Genomic DNA, 21,837 nt, shown 5'->3' on the forward strand with positions numbered 1-21,837 from the left:
AATCTGAAAAAACACATTCCATATTTTATTTTCATATAATTGAATTATTTATCATGTGGCTCGGGGGGCTCTATTGTCCAATGTTCATTATAAATATATTGATGTAAGTAACACCGCATTCGACTCAACATCTTTGAAATATATATAATGAAATATGAATAATTTAAAGACATTATACCCATCATGTATGTTTATTACATTTAACGGAGAGGCGTCATGCATACATATTTACATTAAAGTTGTAGATTTATTTTATACAACAAAAGTATCAGTATTTAAAAATAGGCTCAGTATTAAATCATATTTATCCACTTTTTGTTGTTTCTGATCTCCCAGCAGAACCTGAAGGCATCCCGGAGCGTTGTGTGTAAATATCTTCGTGTTAGCTAGTTAGCTTTGAGCTAATCTGTGTCTAGTCTGGAATAAGATTTATTGTTTTCCTCTTTCTATAAACCAAAGTCTTTATTTTATTTCATGATACATAGGATTTCTTACAGAAAGTTACTCTTCAATTGATTTTTGTTTTCATACAAAAATACGGCAAGTCGTGAAAGTTTCTGACCGTTGATATGTTCAGGTGCTCCTCGTTCACTCATAAAGTCGTACAACAGGTCAAAGGTCGGACCGCTGTGTCACGTGAACAACGGGCCCCATAGTTCTTTTTGTTAAACTCAATGCGGACCTCAGAACTTCTCTGAATCGTTTTGACTCTACGGGTCTTTGAAAATGCAGCGCCGTGGCCGTAGCTCCTCCTCTGGCTTCCTATTGGCTACCGGCTGCTCCACCTCCTCCCGCCTCCTCCCTCTGTTGAAGAACCCGAGCTGAGAGAAAGACACGGCCATTTTATATTAAATCTAAAGTACTAATACTTGTACAAGTGCTGCATATATTATTTTTCTCAAAAATATTTCATGTACCAAAGCAAAAGTGCTCATCTTACGGAATACTAAATATCATGTTGTATTATGATTGATGCATTTTACTTTAAAAGTGGAGCTTATTTTAATTATTACATATACTAGTGTGTGCGCGTGCGTGCGGGGCCCACCCTCCACAGGGCCAGCACCAGCAAGCCCAGCAGCAGCAGGCCCCCCACTGAGCTCCCCAGTATGATCCAGACTGGGACCACTTGGTCCTCGTCCTTCCGGAGCTGCAGGAGTATCTGAAATGTTCATATTTATTTATTCTCTTCTTCTGAGCCTTTAAATGTATTTCACATGATGAGGTCATCATGATGACAGAACACAACATGATTACAGTTCAAAGGTTAGACAGATGATGATAAACATAAATAAATAAAACATGTACAGTGACATGAATACCACGTGATCTGGAGTTAAACACCTGCAGTGAAGCCAGACAACAGGTGGCAGCAAAGCTCCATATCTTTGAGTCAGCAAAGACTTGCTTATTGTAATAAGTTAGTTATTACATTTATTATCTCACAGAAATTAATCAATTCCGTGTTTAATAATAATACTGTTCATTGAGATTCACGTGACTTAAACCAACAATAAGCAGTTTTATTAACTTAACTACATTTAAAGGGCTTGAGAAGTCTTCAGTGGGAAAAACAAACAAGAATCAATCCATTTATGTTGATTGATTAATGTAATGACTGATAGATGAATGGATTGTTTCATTGATTGATTGATTGGTATGTTGGTTGGGTTAGTTGATATATTGACTGATTGATTGATTGATAGATTGGTAGGTTGGTATGTTGATCGGTCGATTGATTGATCGGTTACCTGTCTGACAGGTCGGTCCTCCTGGAGGAACATGGGACTGGATTCTTCCAGCTGGATGGAGGCTGCTGTCAGTAACTCCAAAGACCTGAAGCTCACCTGAGACACAAAGCCACATCTTCCCTGAGTGGACTTTGATCTCCATGTAAACATGGAGACTAATGTTGATCAATGAGATACACAAAGAGACTCACAGCGAGCAGAGCGGGGAGCAGAAGTCGTCCTCTGAGCGTCACCTGCAGCCCTCTGGAGGCCGGCAGGTTGAGTTCGCACAGGACCACCAGGCTCCCACTGTTACTGAGGTTCTACACGGACAGAGGAGGAAGAGCTCAGCTGTCTCTCTGAGGCGATGAACCTGAGACCCGTTCTGTGTGAGACGTCTTACCAGCTGAGACAGGTGAGACAGGTCCTCAGTTGTCACCTGATTAGTTGCTCTGGGCTGAGGAAGCGTGCAGTGAGTCCCGGCTCCCTGTAGAGAGGAGGAGGCCAACGTGTCACTTATATTAAACATTATTATATGTAGTTTTGATACGTGCACCTCATCATGTGTGTCCTTTATTTTGCTATAAAGATTTTGCTATATAAGTACTTCATGTAGTATTCCTCAGAATAATAATCCCTTGTACCTGCTCGATGCTGTAGTCCGTCACGTTGACCAGCTGGTTTCCCTCTCGGGTCACGGCCCAGATATCCACTCTGAGCAGGACGTCCTGCACTGAGAACAAGCCCAGGTTCTGGATCTGTAGACGTAACAAAACATGAGGAGAAAACTCTTATTGTGAAATAGAAGTATACAGCTTTTAGTCAGTCATCTTCTATGCTGCTTATCCATAGAGTGTCGTGGAGGGGGGGGTCAATCCCAGCTAGCATCGTGGGAGAGACGGGGGTACTCTGGACTGGTCTCCAGTCAGTTACAGGGCAACCGAGAGACACACAACCATTCACCCATTCACACCCCTACAGGAGAGCTAGAGTCATCAGTTAGCATGCCTGTGAACTGACGGAGGAAGCCGGAGTACCCGGAGTACCCGGAGAGAACCCATGCAAAGGGGAAAACTTCCTATTCTTAAAGTGAAGTGAGAGCTAAATGCAGTTTTATGTTAAAGCTTAATGTCTCCATGTGTTAAAGCTGCATTTTCTCTCCTGACCACCAGGGGGCGACTCCTCTGGTCCCATAGAAGTCCATGGGAAACTGACTCTACTTTTCTCTTGATTTATTCCCTCAGTAAACATTGTAAACATGAGTTTATGGTTTCAGTCTCTAGTTTCAAGTCTTCTTAAATACAGCATGAAGTTAATTTAGTAAATTATGGTCCATTTGTCAAAAAGACCATAAAGCAGGGGATAATGATAATAATAATCTCTAATAGACCATTTAGCAGGGGATGCTTTAGGGCGGGACTACACGCTGATTGACAGGTGTCTCCCACACTTTTTCGGCGCACAAGCTACTTTTCATGGGGGGCAGTAGTCAGGCGAATGAGTAGAAGCGGTAACCCAGCAAAACAACCGCTAACGTTGCATGCCGTCAGCGCAAAAGGAGTCGATATAAAAAAAAAACAAGCCTCTCGTCTGTCAGAAGGAGGAAACCGTCACAACCATTCTACACATTCTTTGTCATTACCTTACCGGATGACTTGCTGATGGGCCAAAAAGGCTAGATATAGATATATAAGATGATAAATATATGAGGAAGAGGCTCGAAGACCCAGGTGAAGTAACAGTTATGACATTTGAGAAGAACATTGAAAAGCGAGATGCTGCGTGGAAGTGTTCGATGAACTCACATAATAAGTGAGGTTGAAGGTGGAAGAGCTGCTCTCGGGTTTTTCTCTGGAGGAAGAGGAGGAGGAGGTGGATCTAATCTCAAAACGAGGAGGGTTTGGGTCTCTGATGGAGGAACAGTTTTCATTTTATAAACAGATTAAAAATACTTTAAGCATCTTTCACACAATGTCTGAGTCAAATATCAACAAAATCTCAAAGCGTTTTTAGCGTCAGTAAAATTAGGCCGACAGAAAAAAACATCTTCTGGGCGACAAAATGAATTACGCAGTGTTTAGTTTCTATTGTTCGATGTTATATGCAGTTCACATTCTCCGGTATGAGGGTTGGGGTTAGGATCAGCAGAGTTACAGTACATCTGGTTCTTAAGAAAATATCATATTTAAACTTGACAAATGAACGAAAAACAGAATTTTTCAATCCTGCTCTTAGAAAATATCTTCCACTTCTCTGTTAGTTTGCATTCCAAGTGAATTCATCATTATCGACTTAAAAAAACAGCAACTGTACATTTTTTAGCCTTTAATTCCTTCCAAACTATTTCAGTCAAAGATTTATTTGAACACAGCCAATAAAATATTGGTGAGATTTCGTTTTTCCTCATGCTTTGAGGTCATCATTTATTCCTCAATATTGATCAATAAAATGATCTCACTCACCTGGTGAAGAGGAGGTCGGTCTGGTACTTCAGGCGGAGGAAGATGTCATTGACGTTGTTGTCTGGGTAACTGTCCTCTCCCTCGCTGATGAGCACACATACACACGCATTGACCTTACCCTATGGGGACCGCTTCCCCAAATGGGAGTTGAGTCCCCACTATGTATCTGTGAGAACATGTGTGTCTCCATCTCCACACATTAATCAGTACACACATGTGTACTTTTATACTTTTGGGACACCTAAGAATATGTAATTTAACTTGATAATACAAAATACACAACTTAGATTTTAAACACAGTTTTAAATAAAACATAAGATGAAACAATGGTCTAACTTATTTAAACATTTTCTATGTATTTTTACTTATATGTATGATTTTTTTTCTCTTAATTAATCAGTTGTGTTAAATCTTTACATCCTGCTGGTGTTAAATAAAGGTATTGATTAATTTAATTATTGAACATTCACCACTGCAAATCAAAAGTAATATTATTCATTTATATGATTAAGTTTGATCTCGGAAGCTCTTTTTTGTCAAAATGTCCACAAAATGTCAACACATGTCTCCAACATTAAATATTTAGCAAATGGCGGTGAGAAAAGTGAAAGTGATATCTTGATAAAATAAAATCATCTCCTATTATCAAACAACATTTCCTTTATAACAGTCACATCCAGTAAAATAACCCTTGTCTTTGGTGTATTTTTAAAAATATACTTTTATGAATCCTATCTTCTCTAAAACATTCTGTTTAAACAATGCAATAATTGACATTAATGAAATATTAAATTGCCTGATAATACGTTTTTTTTACTTCATAAACCTCCAAAAAAACATCTAACAAGCAACGTTGACCGTCTCACCTGCCGGTCGCCATGACGACCTGAACGTGATCCAGGAAGACGTAGCGGTTGAACTCAAACTCCACCCGGAAGGACACCTGCACATAAATCAAGCAGGTGGAATGTCAGATGTTCCGCGAACATCATCAGGAGACAAAGATCTGAAGGATATTGTTTTCTTATCCTCAATGTTTCCTTCGTCGTAGACCTTTTTTCTCCACATATCTGCATTTCATCAACGACATCCATCAGTGACAGACCGGTCGCCATAATAACATAACTTAAATTTAGACTTCATAAAATGTCATTTAATTTGATTACAAACAAGTTAATCAAGTGAAAAAAACTGTTCCTCATTGTAAAAATATTCTAGAAGATGAAAAATGGTGGGTCTGACATAATGTGAAGACGCAACGTAAGGTTTATGCTACTCAGGGGAATAATAATGTGGCCTAGTAGAAAACAAATTTCCATTTCGAGCTAAATAGATTTTTACCAGGTCGCGATTGTTCTGTTTTTAAATGTGCAATAAAATGCTGTCCTTCGCTTGATACTTTAACCTGCATCCAGAGGAGAATCAACGGTTGAGTTTGAAGAAGGTGGAGCTTTGTGATATTGACGGTTTCTGCAGTCGTAAGTCAGGACATTTAGTTTGGAAGAAGTGAGACCGAAACCCATGTCTACTTATGTAACTTTACTCATTAAGAGTACAGTTACTGAACAATCATACTTATTTTAACCCAAAATATGATCATTCTTAAACTTGAGTACCGTAAATTCCGGACTATAAGCCGCTGCTTTTTTTCCAAGCTTTGAACCCTGCAGCTACTACGGTGCGGTTAATGAATAATTTTTTATGGGCTAACGCGCGAGAGCGAGACAGACAGGTGCAAGAGATAATGCGCCGAGGAAGACGTTTGATTGTGTTTCGAACAGTCGTTTCGCGCATCATATTCAAACACTCGTCATGGAAAATACACGTAAGAATGCGTATGATGCAGCATTTAAGTTACGGGAAACTAAACTGGCTGTCAGAGAAAGAAACAGCGGCTGCGCGTAAACTTGGCATTAATGAATCAATGATGAGATGTTAGAGACGGCAATGTGAAGAACTTACTCAATGTAAAAAGACGAGAAAAGCTTTCAGAGGAGTTACTTGAAACGTGAAACGGTGTCTGACAAAGTCACTCTGGGCCCGTTCAATTCCGACACTGAAGAAGACTACTTCTCAGGTTTTAGTGCGCAGGAGGAAGATGAAGAAAGCGATCAATGACTTTTCTGCTAGGTTGGATATTTTATTAACCCGCCATGTTACTGCACGTTTATTGTCGTTTTCCTGCCACGTTACTGGAGGTTTATTGTCGTGTTACAGGCACTTTTTGAAAAAATACATTTAAAAAAACATTCTTTTTCACTTACATTGAAAATCCTCAAGATTAATTTGTCATAAGAGCTCAGATAAAACATAAGTAATTCCATGAGACGCGAGCCAACCCAAAGATGCAATGCAAAGCTCCAGAACAGCTACCAAATAGCTCCAATCACGGCAGTGTGGCAGGAATATAATGGCGTTAAATAAACATAAAGGTGTGTTGCTGGTTGGATTAGCAATATAAAAATGCCAGTCGAGGAGTTTGTTTAGAGACAAAAAAACCCACTTGAGAAAAGGACTTCATGAACGGAGCGCTGATGTAACAGCTCCTTTGATTGGCCCGTCTGTCCTCAGCGAAGCACTCGATCTGAAAGTCAGATTGGTCCTGTGGAGAAGGGGAGGAGCTTAATGAGTCAGGGGATTTAAATGTCGCAGGACAGGTGAGTTGCAGCCAGGCGGCAATCTCTGATTCCTTAAAGTGATATCAGAGCTTCACGTAGTAAAGCTGCATTCTCTGTAGTGACCACCAGGGGGCGACTCCTCTGGTCCCATAGAAGTCTATGAGAAAATGACTTTACTTCTCTATTGATTTATTCCCTCAATAAACATTGTAAACATGAGTTTATGGTCTCAATCCCTTTCAAGTCTTCTTCAATACAGCATGATGTTCATTTAATAAACTATGGTCCATGTAGAGTCAAACTTGAAAGACGGAAGACAGAAGTTGCGATTTACTTTTTGATTATAACTTTTTCGGTTTGACGCTTTGATTTATTGTTATTTACGGATGTCTCTTGCTACAGTGTCCGCTATGGGACTAGTATTGATTGGATTGTCTTATTTTACCTTAAGTTTCTTTAGACTGTTATTAAGAGGTTTGCATGTAACAAGCAGAAAGTGAAAGTTGCTGGACTTTTATAGGAAAACAGGCAAAAAAATATGAGTTAGTAGTTGTTTCGTATCATGTGGGGGAGAGTTTCTAAGTCAACAGCTGTTGATTCTAACTCATATTTCTACCTTGACCATAAGGCTGGAGAAGAGGAGGTTGGAGGAGGCGGATATGTTGATGAAGGCTCCGTAAGCGTTCTCTCCCTGATTCTCCAGTCGGACGGACACCACCACCCTCCTCCTGCCGGCCTCCACGACATGCTTTGAGCCCTCCGGCGCCCCCTGGAGGCTGCAGAGCGCCCCGGCTCCCCGGTCCCTCAGGCTGCAGAACTGTCTTCAGTTAAAACACAGATCATTAATCACCACGGTGGTCATCGATAAGTGATATCTATACGGGTGAGTGATGGAGTCCAGGCGTCACTCACTGAACATCCATGAGGTCGGCGTGACTGTGGAGTACCAGGTCGGGAATGCAGGTGTCCTCCTGCTTACAGCCGTTCCAGAAGGGAAGCTATGAAAAGTAAGAAGGGTTTTATTTCTCTTTGACGAAGAAGCAGAATCCATTCAATGTTCTTACTCACAACTTTTCAAATACTTTGCTTGGTCAGTGGCACTACACTTTAAACCCATGAGGCAACCAGGAGGTTTTAAAGCTGCATTCTCTGTAGTGACCACCAGGGGCACTGGATAGAGCATGATGTTCATTTAGTAAATTATGGTCCATGGTCCATGGTCCTGTGGATGATGGTTCTATCTGAGTCTTCATTTTTGGGGGATTTTTTCCTGTGAGGGTTTCGGGACAGAGGATGTCTCATGTGTACAGACTGTAAAGCCCTCTGAGGCAAATATGTAATTCGGGATTTTGGGCAATACAAAAAAAAAATGAATTGAATTGAAAGACAAACTCCCACCTCGGCCCTCAGGATACTCGGCCAGTCGGGGTCCAACACCGGCCCCTCGTCCAAACTCCTCAATCCCGTCTCCAGGACGACCGCAATGGGACGCCCGTAATCCGTTGTCTCCTGCTCAGAGAAACGGTCAGCCACAGTGAGTGATGTTTGAGCACTCACTGATTTTTAGGGGACTTTTAGGGTGTGCGTTTATTACCAGTGGTGTAGTCTACGTGATACGCAGGTATATGCCGTATACCCACTAGGAAAAGTCAAGGATTTCCGCATACCCACTAACAAAAGCACGATGATACGTAACAACATTGTTTTGACAGAACGTTCTAATTTTCATTCATAAATTCACCCCATCTGAAGGCCGGTTTACCAGTTCATCGCGTGCCATCAATAAAAAAAAATTATGTTACGTCAGGAATGCAAATCTACCGCGGGAGATGACCAAAACTAATGCAAATGCTAATTAGCGACCCTTACTAACGGACGCATTTAATTTCATGTGCGGGATGCTGAGAGACGCCCCCACCCCCACCCCCTGCTCAGCTGAGGGGAAAATCACAGTATTCCCACTACAAAAATATAGACTACACCACTTTTTATTACTCTTTTTGTGGAATCTGACCTGGATGGAGAAGCCGAGGCGTTGGCAGCTCTGACCTCCGACCTCCAGAGACAAAGTCCTGGGCTGCTGTCGGTCCGCTTCGTCCAGAACAGCTCGAGGAGGAAAACGTCTCTCATCCAGAACCAGATTGTACAAGACCGCTGAGGGGAGGAAGAGGAGGAGAAAGGAGGTTAGAAGGCAGCTGTCTTGTCCAGCATGGAGAACACTTGTCCTTTACGTGAAATAACAGGAAGTCAAACCTGCACTTATATTTTTAGGTATTGAAGTTTTAAGAGAATTACGGAAAAGTTGGCTAAATAAAATAAATATTCTCATTATGATGCATTATTTACTAAATTAACATGTGGAACTTGAAACTAGAGGTTGAGACCATAAACAATGTTTACTGAAGGAATATATCAAGAGAGAGTCATTTTTCATGGACTTCTATAGGACCAGAGGAGTCGCCCTCTGGTGGTCACTAGATAAGATGCAGCTTTTACAGGCTTCACCAGGACGAACCGGAAGTTACCGCCTTTTCCATGGCTGAATAAAAGAGTTGCAGGATAAAACAGGTAGAATAATGTGACATTTTGTACATAGCTAGTTAGCTATCTAGCTAGCTCACAGCTAGCAGTCATGTTTGTAACGTACGTGCCAGAGAAGAGACACAGTTCACTGTTCAAACAATTTCATTCATTTGTAAAATTATCTTTTACATTGAAAACCATCATGTTTATTTCATGCCACAATTCAAACAGAATTTAAAAAATATTTGTCTCCTGATACCTACATTTTTTATACATTTTGGATTTTATACATCCATTTGGGACACCCGAAGGGGCGGACTTTTCCTTGTTTCCTGCTCCTCATAAACTGTTGCAGGCATCATTCTCATCTGTTCACCAGCTGAAGTTGTTTCTCAGATCATGAGAGGAGCGAGAGCTGAGAAAAGCTGCTTCTGTCCTGCACGGCTCACGTCACAAACGCCACGTCTGCCCGGACAGAAACGAACCATGGTAAAACCAGGGTTAAGATAACGTAATCCATTTCTTAATATGTGTCAGTCTAATCTATTCCAGTTTGGGGAAGATGAGGAAAAAGAAGGGAGAGAGGAAGGTATGACGGTACGAGGTGATGGAGGAGGACTGCCACGATTTAACTGGCCGGCGTTAGCGTGTTACAGCGAGGTTTCCATGATGCCGAGCCTCAACATCTGTAGGCGATTACACGCAGACACGACATCCCGAAGCACTGTGGGGAATCTAACAGCGACAGGACTAACAGCAAACATCTGGGTGTCTCCAGTGTCTACACATTTGTTCAAATGTAGGATTCAACCTCTACCTCCACACGTTCAGGAAGCCACTGGGCAGACGGAAGAAAAACACTTTGCTCAAAGGCAACATCACTGCCGGAGCTCATGACACAAAACAACACAAGACTAGTGTCACTGGGGACTTTGTTCTTGCTTTCTACGAGGCCAGACAGGGCAATTTGTGTAATAATAAAAAATAAGCCTAACTATAGCTTTAGTTGTTTAAACTGTTGGTTTGGTGGCCTAACCATTACATTTTGAGTTGAACTGAGGACTAAGACAATGGTAATAGTTCTGTATGTGCTTTTGTGTTTTATTAATAAGGGATATTCTGATAATAATAAACCGTTAATCTTTGTATGTAAATGTTAGCATTTGCAGGCAAACCCACCAACATCCGTCCTGGTATTCGTCCTGGTCTTCGTCGTGGTGTCCAGACTCAGACAGATGTTAAGGGACATGCAGGTGACCTCCTTCCCCATTCGGTGACAGTCTTTGTTGAAGATGTTGACCTTCTCAGGTTCAAAGTTCAGCTTGGCCTGAATACGAACAACTACACGAGACCTGAGGGGAAGAAGCAGGTCATCAGGGGAGTGTTGTGGTCGCTTGGGTTACTCTCATTGTGGGGATTCAGTTACCTTGGTTACCATGGTTTCCGGGTTACGACTACAACTATTACGATTCAACTCAACTCTTAAAAGTCTTTTAAACCACAGTTACTAGAGTTAATCCCCAAGGGACCTTTACTATCTGTATCAAATGTAATATTATTGAGTCCATTTGAATGAATTGAACCACAAATATGAACCTGATGGTGAGTCTAGAAGTAACAATCAAACAATCACCAGAATCAATAGGGTTTATCTTCCGGGGAGAACGAATGCACGGAATTTTATGGAAATCAATCCAATAGTTGTTGGTGGAGCCATCATAAAAATGTGTATATATAGGGGCACAAATAAACCCAGTTTGTGTGTGTGGTGGGCTGACCAGACGATGACAGCTGCTCCCAGTGCTCCCACAGCGAGGTCCACCAGTCCGTCGGCATTGACGTCCAGAACACCGTGAAGACTTTGACCGAAGTACTGCAGACCTGCAGAGAACCCGGCTGCAGAAAGACGCTGCCGAGAGAATCAACACACTGATTATCTAAGCTCAGAAGGTCTCTTCTGGCTGAACTGGTTCTGAACCCATTACCTGTCTGTACTGGTGCTGGATGCTTTTGTCCTGACCATAAAAGACATAGACCGCCCCCTGGTGGTCGTCCTCCAGCGGCGCTCCGACCACTAGCTCCCCGAAGCCGTCCCCGTTCATGTCGGGTATCTGGGACAGCGCCGAACCCAGCCGGGAATTCTGAGAGCACTCAGAGACCTCCAGCGCCCCCTGGAGTATGAACGAGGTCTGGAGGGAGAAGGTTGGGTTAGTTTGACATAGTATGTCATGTTGACTTGAGACAAGATCAACCCTGCAGCGGTAAAGCAGGTTCACCCGCACGCATGTACCTGTGGAGTAACAGTGTAGATGTAGACCTTCCCTCTCTCCCAGCCATCGCTGTAAAACATGGGAGCCGCCACCACTAGTAGGTCCGACTGTCCATCATCGTCTACGTCCATCGATAACAGCACACTGCCGAAATACGAGCCGATCTGCGGAGAAAAAAATCAATTCATAAAACCCCAAATGGTTGGTCCTGATCATGATTAGATCTTGATGATGAGGTCATCCATCAGTATCTTCATGAAGATGGAGTAACATCTCAAATCCATCTCCCAGCAGCTCCAGGTCACAAAATGAAACCTATTGATTTGATAGACACGCATTTTCTCAATGTTTTTCTTGGGGTTCCTTAAGGATTCATTTTTTTATGTGAACAAAAGGAAGGTTCTGGAAAAACATCATCGTTGGCTTTAAAATAACAATCAACAATGCCTTATTTTCCAACCAATATAATGTGTAGGACCTGCATTTAAGTTTTCTTTTACAATAAATTCTAATCAACAAGTGAACAACAAACTTCGTTTTGGTTTACTTTTTGGAGGTAAAGCCAAGACAAGCGCTAAGGGCCAAAAGGGATGTTTTTTCCCCAACCGGATGTGTGGATTGAATATTTCCCAAACTGCTGTGGTTGCGGGCTGAACATCAGTGATTCTATGGCTGAGGTACCTGCTGCCCCACCAGTGCCTGCAGGATAGTCAGGTTCCCGGTGTTCTTCAGGCTGAAGACGATGACCTTCCCGGTGTGGTTGAACCTCGGAGCTCCAGCCACGTAGAGCTGAGAGCCACGAGACGAGATGAGAGAACCCACCGAGTAACCTGAGACCAGAATATTAGACCCAGATGTTTAAATGGTTCCTTGTTAACACAGAACAGCAACACTGTAACTATGACACGAATCATGTGTAAAATCCACACATCCGTTTAGTACATCAGAGAGTAGACCTGACCGAGGTACGCCCCATGGTTCTTCAGCTCCTCTGGGAACTCGCCCTCGTAGGAGGACTTTGGTGGAACCACTTTGCCGTGTTTGGTCTCTTTCAGCACGGCGCCGGTCCAGTCGTAAGCGCCGACCGCCCCGAGCAGAACGCCGTCCTGATGGAAGAGCAAGGTTAATCCCATCGGAACGCCTTGAGCCAGAGATTGATTAAATGTTACCACAGTGGAGGAGGTTCAAGGATGTGAGAACAGATCACTAATAGAGTAAGAACTATCATGGCAGTACAATGAATCTGATCAAACCATTCACCATTAGATTGAAGAGTTGAATTATATTGTGTATAAGAATAGCAGCAGGAAGTGGAGCACAGCAGCACAGAAGGAATTGTGACCTGAATGAGAAGGAGGCCAACATGATGTCATTAAAACTGGACAGGTTTCAGCTGCCCAGTTATAGGAAGTCGATCTACTCTGGCGTTAAAAAGCATTGTGCGTTTGTTTAATTTGACAACAGGAACCAGAGGAGCAAGAAGGGAAAGTATCACTGTGACAAAATACTGAATAATGATCAGAAAAGTACTCAAGCAACATGGCACTATTGTATTACTTATTTTAACCACAACATTTTCCTAAACTAAAGTCAACTAGGAACCAAGTAAGCCTAAAAACTGGTGACGCTAAAAACAAGTCGATACTAACAAAGTCGTTGATAGTAACCAGTTCCAGTATCTTTGGGGCAGCTGCGTCGAGGTCCTGTTGTCTCGCTTGGCGGAGGCTCAGTGTTGTTTCTGTTGACTTCCACTGAGTGGACTGTTCAGTTGGTTCATTTCTGTTGATCATCACTCAACTGATTAAAACTCCTTAGCTCCTTCATCCTTTCCTTTTGGCAAGGTCTTTCTAGTGCTAATTACTTCCTGTTTACCGGTATGCACACTAGATGGACCTCAAGGATCAATAACACTTTGTGATCACAGCCGATCTGCAACCGCTCCACCAAAGAGTCCCTGCACGCTCCAAGTGCACTAAATCCTCCCCCCACAGCACCGCCTGCTCTACGTCCAAACGACCTCCTCCGTCAGCTATACACAACCAACAGCAACATGAGAACTCTAAGGAGAAGTGGGGGGGGGGGAGAGGTGGAGGAGGGGAAGGGGGAGGAGTGATTCTGTGACGTCTGTTTTCCACATCAGTCTGACGTTACCTGAGTTTTAATCCTCAAAAGGGCAGGACGCCCTTATTTGTGAGTCTGTGTATCTGTGTGTGTGTGTGTGTGTGTGTGTGTGTGTGTGTGTGTGTGTGCGTGTGTGTGTGTGTGTGTGTCCATGAGAGGAAACTTTCTTTTTCTCCTGAAGTTGGAACTGATTTTGGAGGAGAATCAACAGAAATATTTCCAAGTTTCCTCTTCTGCTGGGAGCTTAACGGACACCTGATGTTTGAGGATGATTCAGGTTCTAATATTTGAGAGCTGATCCTGTTTTGTCGACGGGTTGGAATCACAACTAATAAAATGAGTGTTGCATCGTGATTTGTTTTTCTGGAGAAACCCAGAGGAAAATGTAAATAGTTCATTGAGTGGAAACTCAAAGCAACCGGTTTCTACGAGTGAAAGATTCTTCCTCCAGTGAGTAGAGAACCTTGCAAAGAAAACAATCAAATCACAAACAAAGAGACACAGAAGAAGCTCCTCCACCCGAAGATGAGATGTGTGACACCACCTGAGACTCACTTTGACTAAATGGGAGGAGAAGCCAGCCTGAGCCATCTGCAGCCCGAAGCCTCCACCCTGACTGCTGGTTCCTGAGAGGGTGGAGCAGAGACATCAACCACTCCAACAAGGGAGGACAGGTGAGGAGGAGGGAGGAGAATGGAGTAGAGGGGAGGAGGGGATGAGAAGGGAGGAGAAGCGAGGTTTTTCCTTTCATTCATTTTTTACAGGGCCGAAGAACTCGGTCCACCTGGACTCCTTTGACCCCCGCAGATTCACAACCTTCACACGGATCTCACAAAGAGATTTGTGCCTTAAAGGTGAGGGGTTGTAAAAACTAGCAGCTTCTTCCCTCCCCCTGCCAGAGGTGCACGCTCTCTCTTCATTAAACCCAGAAACATAAAATAATTATGTCACCTTCCAGGGAGAAGATCCTCTCCCCCAGCGCGTCCACAATGTCCTTCAGCGCCGCCTCGTCCGACACGTTGAAGAAGTGCTTCTCATCGGGGTCGCTGGCGATGAACTTGATCTCCTTCAGGAAGCCCGCAGGGTTGATCCCTCGGCGGTTGTAATAACCCAGAACCTGGACGAGACCGGGGAAAAAAGATCTGAAGGTCCGAAACAAGACAACGACAACGACTACAAGAGGGAGCGGGGGGGAAAGGGGGGGGGCGGGGGGGGGCTCTGATGCAACAAAATATGTGAAGGATGAAGAAAGAAAGAAGGAAATCTGATTTCTCAGGAATCAAAAGCTAAATTCAAATGTTAGGAAGTCAGACAGGAAGTCGTCAAGAACTGCACTTTAACTTTTTATATTTAATTGAATTACTTTTCCTTCTTTTATTAGTGTATTCTACATCCCCCTAGCCCATAGCCTTCTATTTTACACTGTAGAGTTAAATGTAAAAATTTGTAAATTGAACATGTCATTTTTATGTCCATTGTCTCATTGTCTTACTGTCCGATGTTATGCACAAACCGGTATTTCAAAATCCTTGTATGTCTAACATATTTTGGCCTGAAGTCATCAGGAAGTCAGCCAGGAAGTCATCAGGAAGTCATCAGGAAGTCATCAGGAAGTCAGACATAATATCATCCAGATGTACCAGGGCCCGAGGAACTTACAGCGATGGCGTACATGGTGACGTTGTTCCTCTCGCTGTCAGCCACGGCCTCCACCAGCTGGGGGCTGTCGTGAGATTCTCCATCCGTGATCACGATCATCACCTTCCGGGCGCCGGGTCGACCGCCGCGCCTGAACCCCTCCGACCTGCAAGGCGAAGGAAAGGGACGGACAAGACGTGAGTGAATGGCGGACCCACACATTGTGTGGGTTCCACTGGGTGTGTCGTACCGCGCCACGTTGATGCCCAGGGCCGTCCTTGTCTCCTCTCCCCCCCGCTGGTCGATGCCCCTGGCGGCCTCCACCACCTCCTCCACTGTCTGGTACTCTCCCAGACTGAACTCGTGTACCACGGTGGAGCCGTACTGAACCACGCCCACCTGAGGCCCAAAAAGATTTTGTTTTGAGGGTTGCGTAGTTCTCAGTTGCATGCTGGGACATAAGTTGACACATAACCCAGAAGATTTGGGGTTCAACTTTCAAACCTCATAATGACTTCTTTTTTTAATCCAGGTAATAAACGCTCATTAGCTTTTAGTTTAGACCCATTAAAACAATAAAAAATGGATTCGCAAACAATACAATGAGCCCAATAAGTTTTAATGTCTGCTGCTAAAGAAATGCTGCACTCAGGGAAACAAAAGAAAACAGTCATGGGAGTTGTTCTTTGTTTGTGAGGTTGAGCTTCCACAAGTCAGCAGATGGAAAATGAAAAATGAAATTACAGAAACACTTATGAACATAAAGCTTCTGTAGAAAATCTGTGTAATATCAGAAGTGAAAGATATCTAATATTTACTTTCTAAATCTGTGATATTTGAACATCCTGAGGATCTCCTGAAAAACACAATCTGAAACTAAAAAGCAGCTATATTGAAGTGTGGGAGGAACCGACCTGGGTCTGACCCGGGCCGATGTAGAACTTCTGCAGGACGGTGATGAGGAAGTTCTGCACCTCATACCACGGGTAGATGGAGTTAGAACCATCCAGAACAATAACAATGTCCATCAAGGTCTCACACCCTGCAGGAACGTGCAGGAACAAGACCAGACAGGTGGGTGAACAGAGGGCGCATGGATGGATTATTAATGATGGATTATAAATGACGGATGAATGATGAATGGATGGATTGTGCATAGGCAAACAGATGTTTATTGATAGATGGGTGATGGTTCATTGATATATTATGAATGATGGGTGAAGGGTTAGGATGAACTGATGTTAACAGATTATTAATGATGGATGAATGCTGAATGCATAAACGGATGTTTATTTGAACAATAAGGTACGAGAGGCTGTACTTTATCGTCCAATAATGTAACAGTGCGTTGTTAGGCCCAACGCACCCGAGTACCTTATTGCTTTTATAATATGGTAAATAGCTGCCTTTCAAAATAGTTGTAGCCACCAAACGTTGTGTATCTCATTTCAGTAATCTAGAGAAAAATAGTCCACTGTACGTGCACGTAAACAGCATTGGGTCTCCTTGCAAGATCTCGCACCATCTCATTCATTCACATCGTCCTCCTCAATTGTCCGGTTGCAAAAGCTCGCAATGCCCGAAACCGATCATTTGTGGGATTTCCGTTTTTTTTTCGGCGATCGCCACCGAGCTAAAAACATGTCAACTAACGGTCGCGCAAAATCTAACCTGCTACTTTGAATGTTTAGTGTTATGAACAGATGTTTAATGATGGATGTCTGATTGATGGCCGTCTGATGGATGGATGAACAGATATTTAATGATGGATGTCTGATTGATGGACGTCTGATGGATGGATGAACGAACGGATGTGTAAACAGGTGGAGGTGCTCACGCTGCAGGGCAGGGGACATGGTGGTGGACAGTCTGAAGTTGTGGTTGACTCTGGAACAGATCCCAGTGCTGTACAGGGAGCTCCCACACTCATGGGACCAGAGAGGACCGCAGGCCTAGGGACACATTCACACGCTCTTTAGAGAGGGGGGCGGGGGAGGTGGGGTATCTCTCTCTGGTCATCTGACTCACCACGAAGCTGTTGTCCTTGGGGTTAGAGGTCAGTGTCATGCCCAGCCTCATGTTGTCCTTCCTCTCAGACACGCGGTCCAGAGACAGTTTCCCTGATCCAGAAAGTCCCTGATTGTTACTCAGTGTGTTATCACTTATTCCACTTTTATTAGACTATTAACTTGTAACATCTGTGAAAGTCATGAGAGAAGGCAGGACTCACCAAGGTTCAGCCTACTGCAGTTTACAGAGTTCCTGGTGTCCAGAGGACACCTGAACACATCACCAGTCTGCTGCTGCTCCGTGGACTCAAAGGGAGCTCCAACCAGCAACCTGCACACACACAGAGAAACACAGACACGCAGAGACACACACACACACACATACACACACACCCACACAGAAACACACACACACAGATAGTAAAGTGGTACATTTGAAAGATAAAACCTGGACATTCTCTGAGATTAAAGTGTTTAAAGTGTATCTGCAGAAGTGAGCTGAGAGGAAGATCTGGTGTGCAGAAGGTTCTTCTTCTAAAGATCAGGGAGCAACGAGACACCCGGCAGACAGAGAGAACAAAGAATTGAGAGATTATGGATCTGATTTATTGGACCATAAATAACAGACTTGCTTCCTTCACTGGACACGTTCACTAGACACGTTGTGTCTAGTCCCGAGGTTTTCAACAGGGGGTCCGCGGAGGTACTGCAGTGGAGTCGCCAAATTTCTGGCTGGCTGATTTTTCTTTTTTTTTCCGACCATTTTTTTTTTATGTCTTCAGAATCAGAATTGCATTTATTGTCTTTAAATACACATTTACATGAATCCAATCCAACATATTGTAGCAAACGGAAAAATTGATGGAGAAGACGTTATCTTTCAGTCCGCAACATTCGGCTGCCCACAGCAGCTCTCACGCTGGGCACCGGTTCATTCACAGCACCTTTCATGCAAATACGACAGCACAGGCACCAGCCAATCAGATCACGTTGATGCTCACGTCTAAAGAGCGCAAAGCTCAAAAATAAAAGACGGCGGACCATAGAATAGGGATTCCCTGCTCCATCTCGCCATCAGTTTGGGGGACCTTGGCCTGAAAAACATTGAAGACCCCTGATCTAGTGAATGAACTAGAGTCCAACTTCTCTACATGATGCCTGCCAGAAACAAAGTTTCCTCGAAACATTTCCCAGGTTTTTCAATCTGATCAATACGGTACGATCAGTACGATCAGAACAATAAATATGATCAGTACAATCAGTACTTTCAGTATGATCAATCGCTGAGTACGATCAGCACGATCAGTAAAACCAGTATGATCAGTACAATACAATCGGTACTATTGATCAGTACAGACTGGTTACAATAGATCAAAGTACACCAGTAGATATGTTTCGTCTCATATAGAAAGACAGTGTACTGCTTGTACTAGGTGTACTTGGTGTACTGGTTGTACTGGGATCCTCACCACTGCCGTCCTCCCGCCTGGTGCTGCTGCACCGTGTATCCAAACTGGTTTTCTTTAGAACCGGAGAAGATCTTGAAGTTCTTGGTGTCAAAGTTGAAGCAGAACTGAAGATCTGAAATACAGAAGAAGAAGACGCTTACCTCATGACCTCTGCGCTCAAGTAAGTCTGTAACAATGAAACAAAAACCAGCCTTAAGCGTTTGTCATCCACGTCTTTATTGTTCAATTTCCATCTGTCCAACGGCCCATGAACACATCACATGTGAAGAACACTTGCATCAAAAAAAAAAACGAGGCCATGCCTAAAATTAGATTCAAGAAGAAGAAATGTGATTCTCGCCACAAAGAATCTGATTCTATAAAAGAAAAATTCTGAGCTCCTCGTGAATGAACCTTTTTGAAACTTTAAGAAGTGAACCCCAAAATTTTGGATATTCAGATTCAATCATCATCAAATAAATTCAACTTGCTTTGTGTTATTCTGCACTAGAGAAGTTCTTTCCACATGCTCATCATGGTTCTTTTTCCACAGAGACCACGAATTTTATTTTGAAAGTCAACTTCAGGTCCAGACGGTCACACGCCGACACATTCTTTAAATTCTTAAGAGGCTTTACAACTTCTTTGCTTTAATTTTTCAGATTACATAACTAATTAAGAGGGATTATCTTCTCTTGTTTCTATGAAGGTGGAGATGAGGGTGGTTTAATTAAAGAGAGACCGCGTGATGACCTCATTCACTTAAAGGCAGTTTAGTGGATTCTGTATCCGGAGGTGACCCCATCCGTCTGGGACGTCAAGGAGGGTAAATGGACTTCTGGGAACTACGAGGCAGGTGGTAACCGACAGCAACAACAACAAGGGGACAGATGTTGAGGTTAACAAACAAAAGAAGAAAAAAATCGTCTCACCAGCTCACTGAGCTGGAAACCTCCTCCCCCTCCTCCACCTCCTGCTCCTCCATCATCACCTCCTCCACCTCTTGCTCCTCGAACTTTACCTCCTCCAACTCCTCCATCATCCCCTCCTCCATCTTCACCTAACTCCTCCACCTCCTCTCCTCCATCATCACCTCTTCCACCTCCTGCTCCTCCATCATCACCTCCTCCTCTGCAGAGCTTAGTTTCACAGCAATTATATACCTCAATGTGTACTAACAATAACGCAAAACTATAAAGCTTCTTAAATGTCAACAAGCAAACACAGGAAAATATGAAAAAACACCTTGCGAACAAATTAAACATCATCTCTCGCTCTGTCTCTCTCTCTCTCTCTCTCTCCCCCTCTCCCTTTCTCCCTCTCTCCCTCTCCCTCTCTCCCCCTCCCTCTCCCTTTCTCTCTTTCTCTCCCTCTCTCCCTCTTTCTCTCTCTCTCTATCTCTCTCCATCTCCCTCCCCCCCCCTCCCTCTCTGCTCTCTCACCTGGCAGGAAGCTGCAGGTCCACAGCAGCAGACAAAGGTGATAATAATCCATGAGTGTGTTTGTGAAGCAGAGTGTTGTTTCTGTTATAGAGAGGAGACGGGGGAGAAGAGAGAGCAGGAGGACGAGGGGAAAGAGGAGGAGGAAGAGGCAGAGGAGGAGTATGAAGAAGGGAAGGCAGAGAAGGAGGTGGAGGAAGAAGAGGAGGAACCTTGCAACCTGGAACCCCTTGTACCCTGCTTCTCTATAAATGTTGACCTCTTCACAGGAAATAACTTTAAGCGTAAACTGTTTCTCAGGAATCTGGTAGTTCTGGTTTTGCCGACAGCTTGGAGGACCGCTCTTAAGACTACAATACCCACAAACCTTGCATCGTTCCTGAATTTGAGAAAGAATAACTAATAAATTAAAAGTAAATGGATATAAGCTGCAGGGTGAGGGCGAGTCAGTGAACATATGTTCCGGTACACAGAGTGTACTAGTACTATTTTACCGAAGTCTTGAATACAGCATGTGGTACTTTTACATAGTAGTACTCTTTGCACCTCTGAAGACTAGTAGAGAAATACTACGGTAGTACTAGATAGTTACAGTTACTTGACTTATCTGCCACCAGTGGTTGAAGAATGATCCAGCAGTTCATCCTCTGGGGACCCAAACAAAGACACGTAAGAAGAGAAAAAAACAGCAACTGGCAGCGAGTTCCAAGAAATATGAGCAGATTTATAATGAAAAGCAGTTAAAGATGAGGATGACGTGCCGGTTTAAATATTCAGACAGAAGAACGCAGCCTTCTGGCTTGACGTGTTCGGGAGGACGGAGGAAAATAAATCTGTTTCCTGGACTTTTCCTCCAGCGGCTGTCTGCAACAGGAAGGACGAGGAGACCGATCCAACCTGATCTTAGTCCAACTGAGAGGGAACTCACCTGGAGCACCACCAGAAATACAAAGGGATAGTATTCACATCCCTTTCTTTCAATAAGAGCACAGAAATGTTCATGTGAAAACACTCCATTAGAAATATGCATTATCCTCAGCAGCATGTTACAGCTGGAGCTACTTTATGTGCAGTAGAACGTTTGGTCCAGGACCAAACATCAGTGAAGCTGATGTGATTCGATTTTGGTGGTCAACTCATGTGCAAATAATAACACAAAAACATATTCATATTTAAAGGTTAACAGGAGAATGTTTGACCTCGATGATAAATGTAAAAAAAAATGTCTCAGGATAGATCGTACTTACAGAAACCGACCAAGATGAAAATACCAATTTTCCTAATGCCATCTTAAAAAAATGTTATTTCCCCAATTCCACATGTAGAGAAAATTACAAGGGCATGAGGTGACATCACAGGTAACAGGATTTCAGACCACGTGAAGCTGAGGCGAGCCCAGCAGGATGCCTCTGATCTTCACAAAGTGAGACCTATAAATCCGGGAAGCTCCTCCAGAACCAGCAACAAAAACAAGTCAAATTGTCTGAGGAACCTTCTTCATGAATGCGACTCTGATAAGAGGAGAAGTAGAATAACTCCCGGTACTATTCATCAATATTTAAGAATACAAATTACTCTC

General features: G+C 43.3%; 1 protein-coding gene across 2 annotated transcripts; it reads right to left on the reverse strand.

The window, feature by feature from the left end:
- Nucleotides 1-172: 172 nt before the first annotated feature.
- Nucleotides 173-20,986, reverse strand: itga11b (integrin, alpha 11b). Of its 2 annotated transcripts, none has more exons than XM_078083100.1 (30): nt 20,857-20,986; nt 18,841-18,952; nt 17,593-17,702; nt 17,391-17,482; nt 17,200-17,314; nt 16,277-16,404; nt 15,613-15,761; nt 15,384-15,528; nt 14,676-14,841; nt 14,280-14,350; nt 12,565-12,709; nt 12,285-12,433; nt 11,624-11,767; nt 11,319-11,522; nt 11,112-11,242; nt 10,513-10,685; nt 8,825-8,964; nt 8,209-8,319; nt 7,723-7,808; nt 7,427-7,631; nt 6,696-6,794; nt 5,059-5,135; nt 4,193-4,276; nt 3,536-3,638; nt 2,375-2,488; nt 2,134-2,217; nt 1,943-2,053; nt 1,752-1,847; nt 1,049-1,162; nt 173-821 (listed from the first exon to the last, which is right to left on the reverse strand). In XM_078083100.1, the coding sequence occupies exons 1-30, from the start codon at nt 20,900-20,902 to the stop codon at nt 711-713; spliced, it is 3,615 nt and encodes a 1,204-aa protein (XP_077939226.1). In that variant the 5' UTR covers nt 20,903-20,986; the 3' UTR covers nt 173-710. The 2 variants fall into 2 exon arrangements, with proteins under 2 accessions (XP_077939226.1, XP_040018179.2); XM_040162245.2 differs by lacking the exon at nt 20,857-20,986 and adding an exon at nt 20,262-20,751.
- Nucleotides 20,987-21,837: the final 851 nt, after the last annotated feature.

The sequence above is a fragment of the Gasterosteus aculeatus genome, chromosome X, assembly GCF_964276395.1.
Source record: "Gasterosteus aculeatus chromosome X, fGasAcu3.hap1.1, whole genome shotgun sequence".
Classification (NCBI taxonomy): domain Eukaryota; kingdom Metazoa; phylum Chordata; class Actinopteri; order Perciformes; family Gasterosteidae; genus Gasterosteus; species Gasterosteus aculeatus.

Bases quoted from the DNA above. Each gene is read 5' to 3' on its own strand.
- itga11b (XM_040162245.2), bottom strand. From the start codon at position 20,715: ATGTTCACTGACTCGCCCTCACCCTGCAGCTTATATCCATTTACTTTT. The intron at 15,762-16,276 runs GTCGGTTCCTCC...TTTGGGCCTCAG, and splicing joins TCGGCCCGGGTCAGACCCAG to GTGGGCGTGGTTCAGTACGG. The intron at 1,848-1,942 runs GTGAGTCTCTTT...TTTGTGTCTCAG, and splicing joins TGCTCCCCGCTCTGCTCGCT to GTGAGCTTCAGGTCTTTGGA.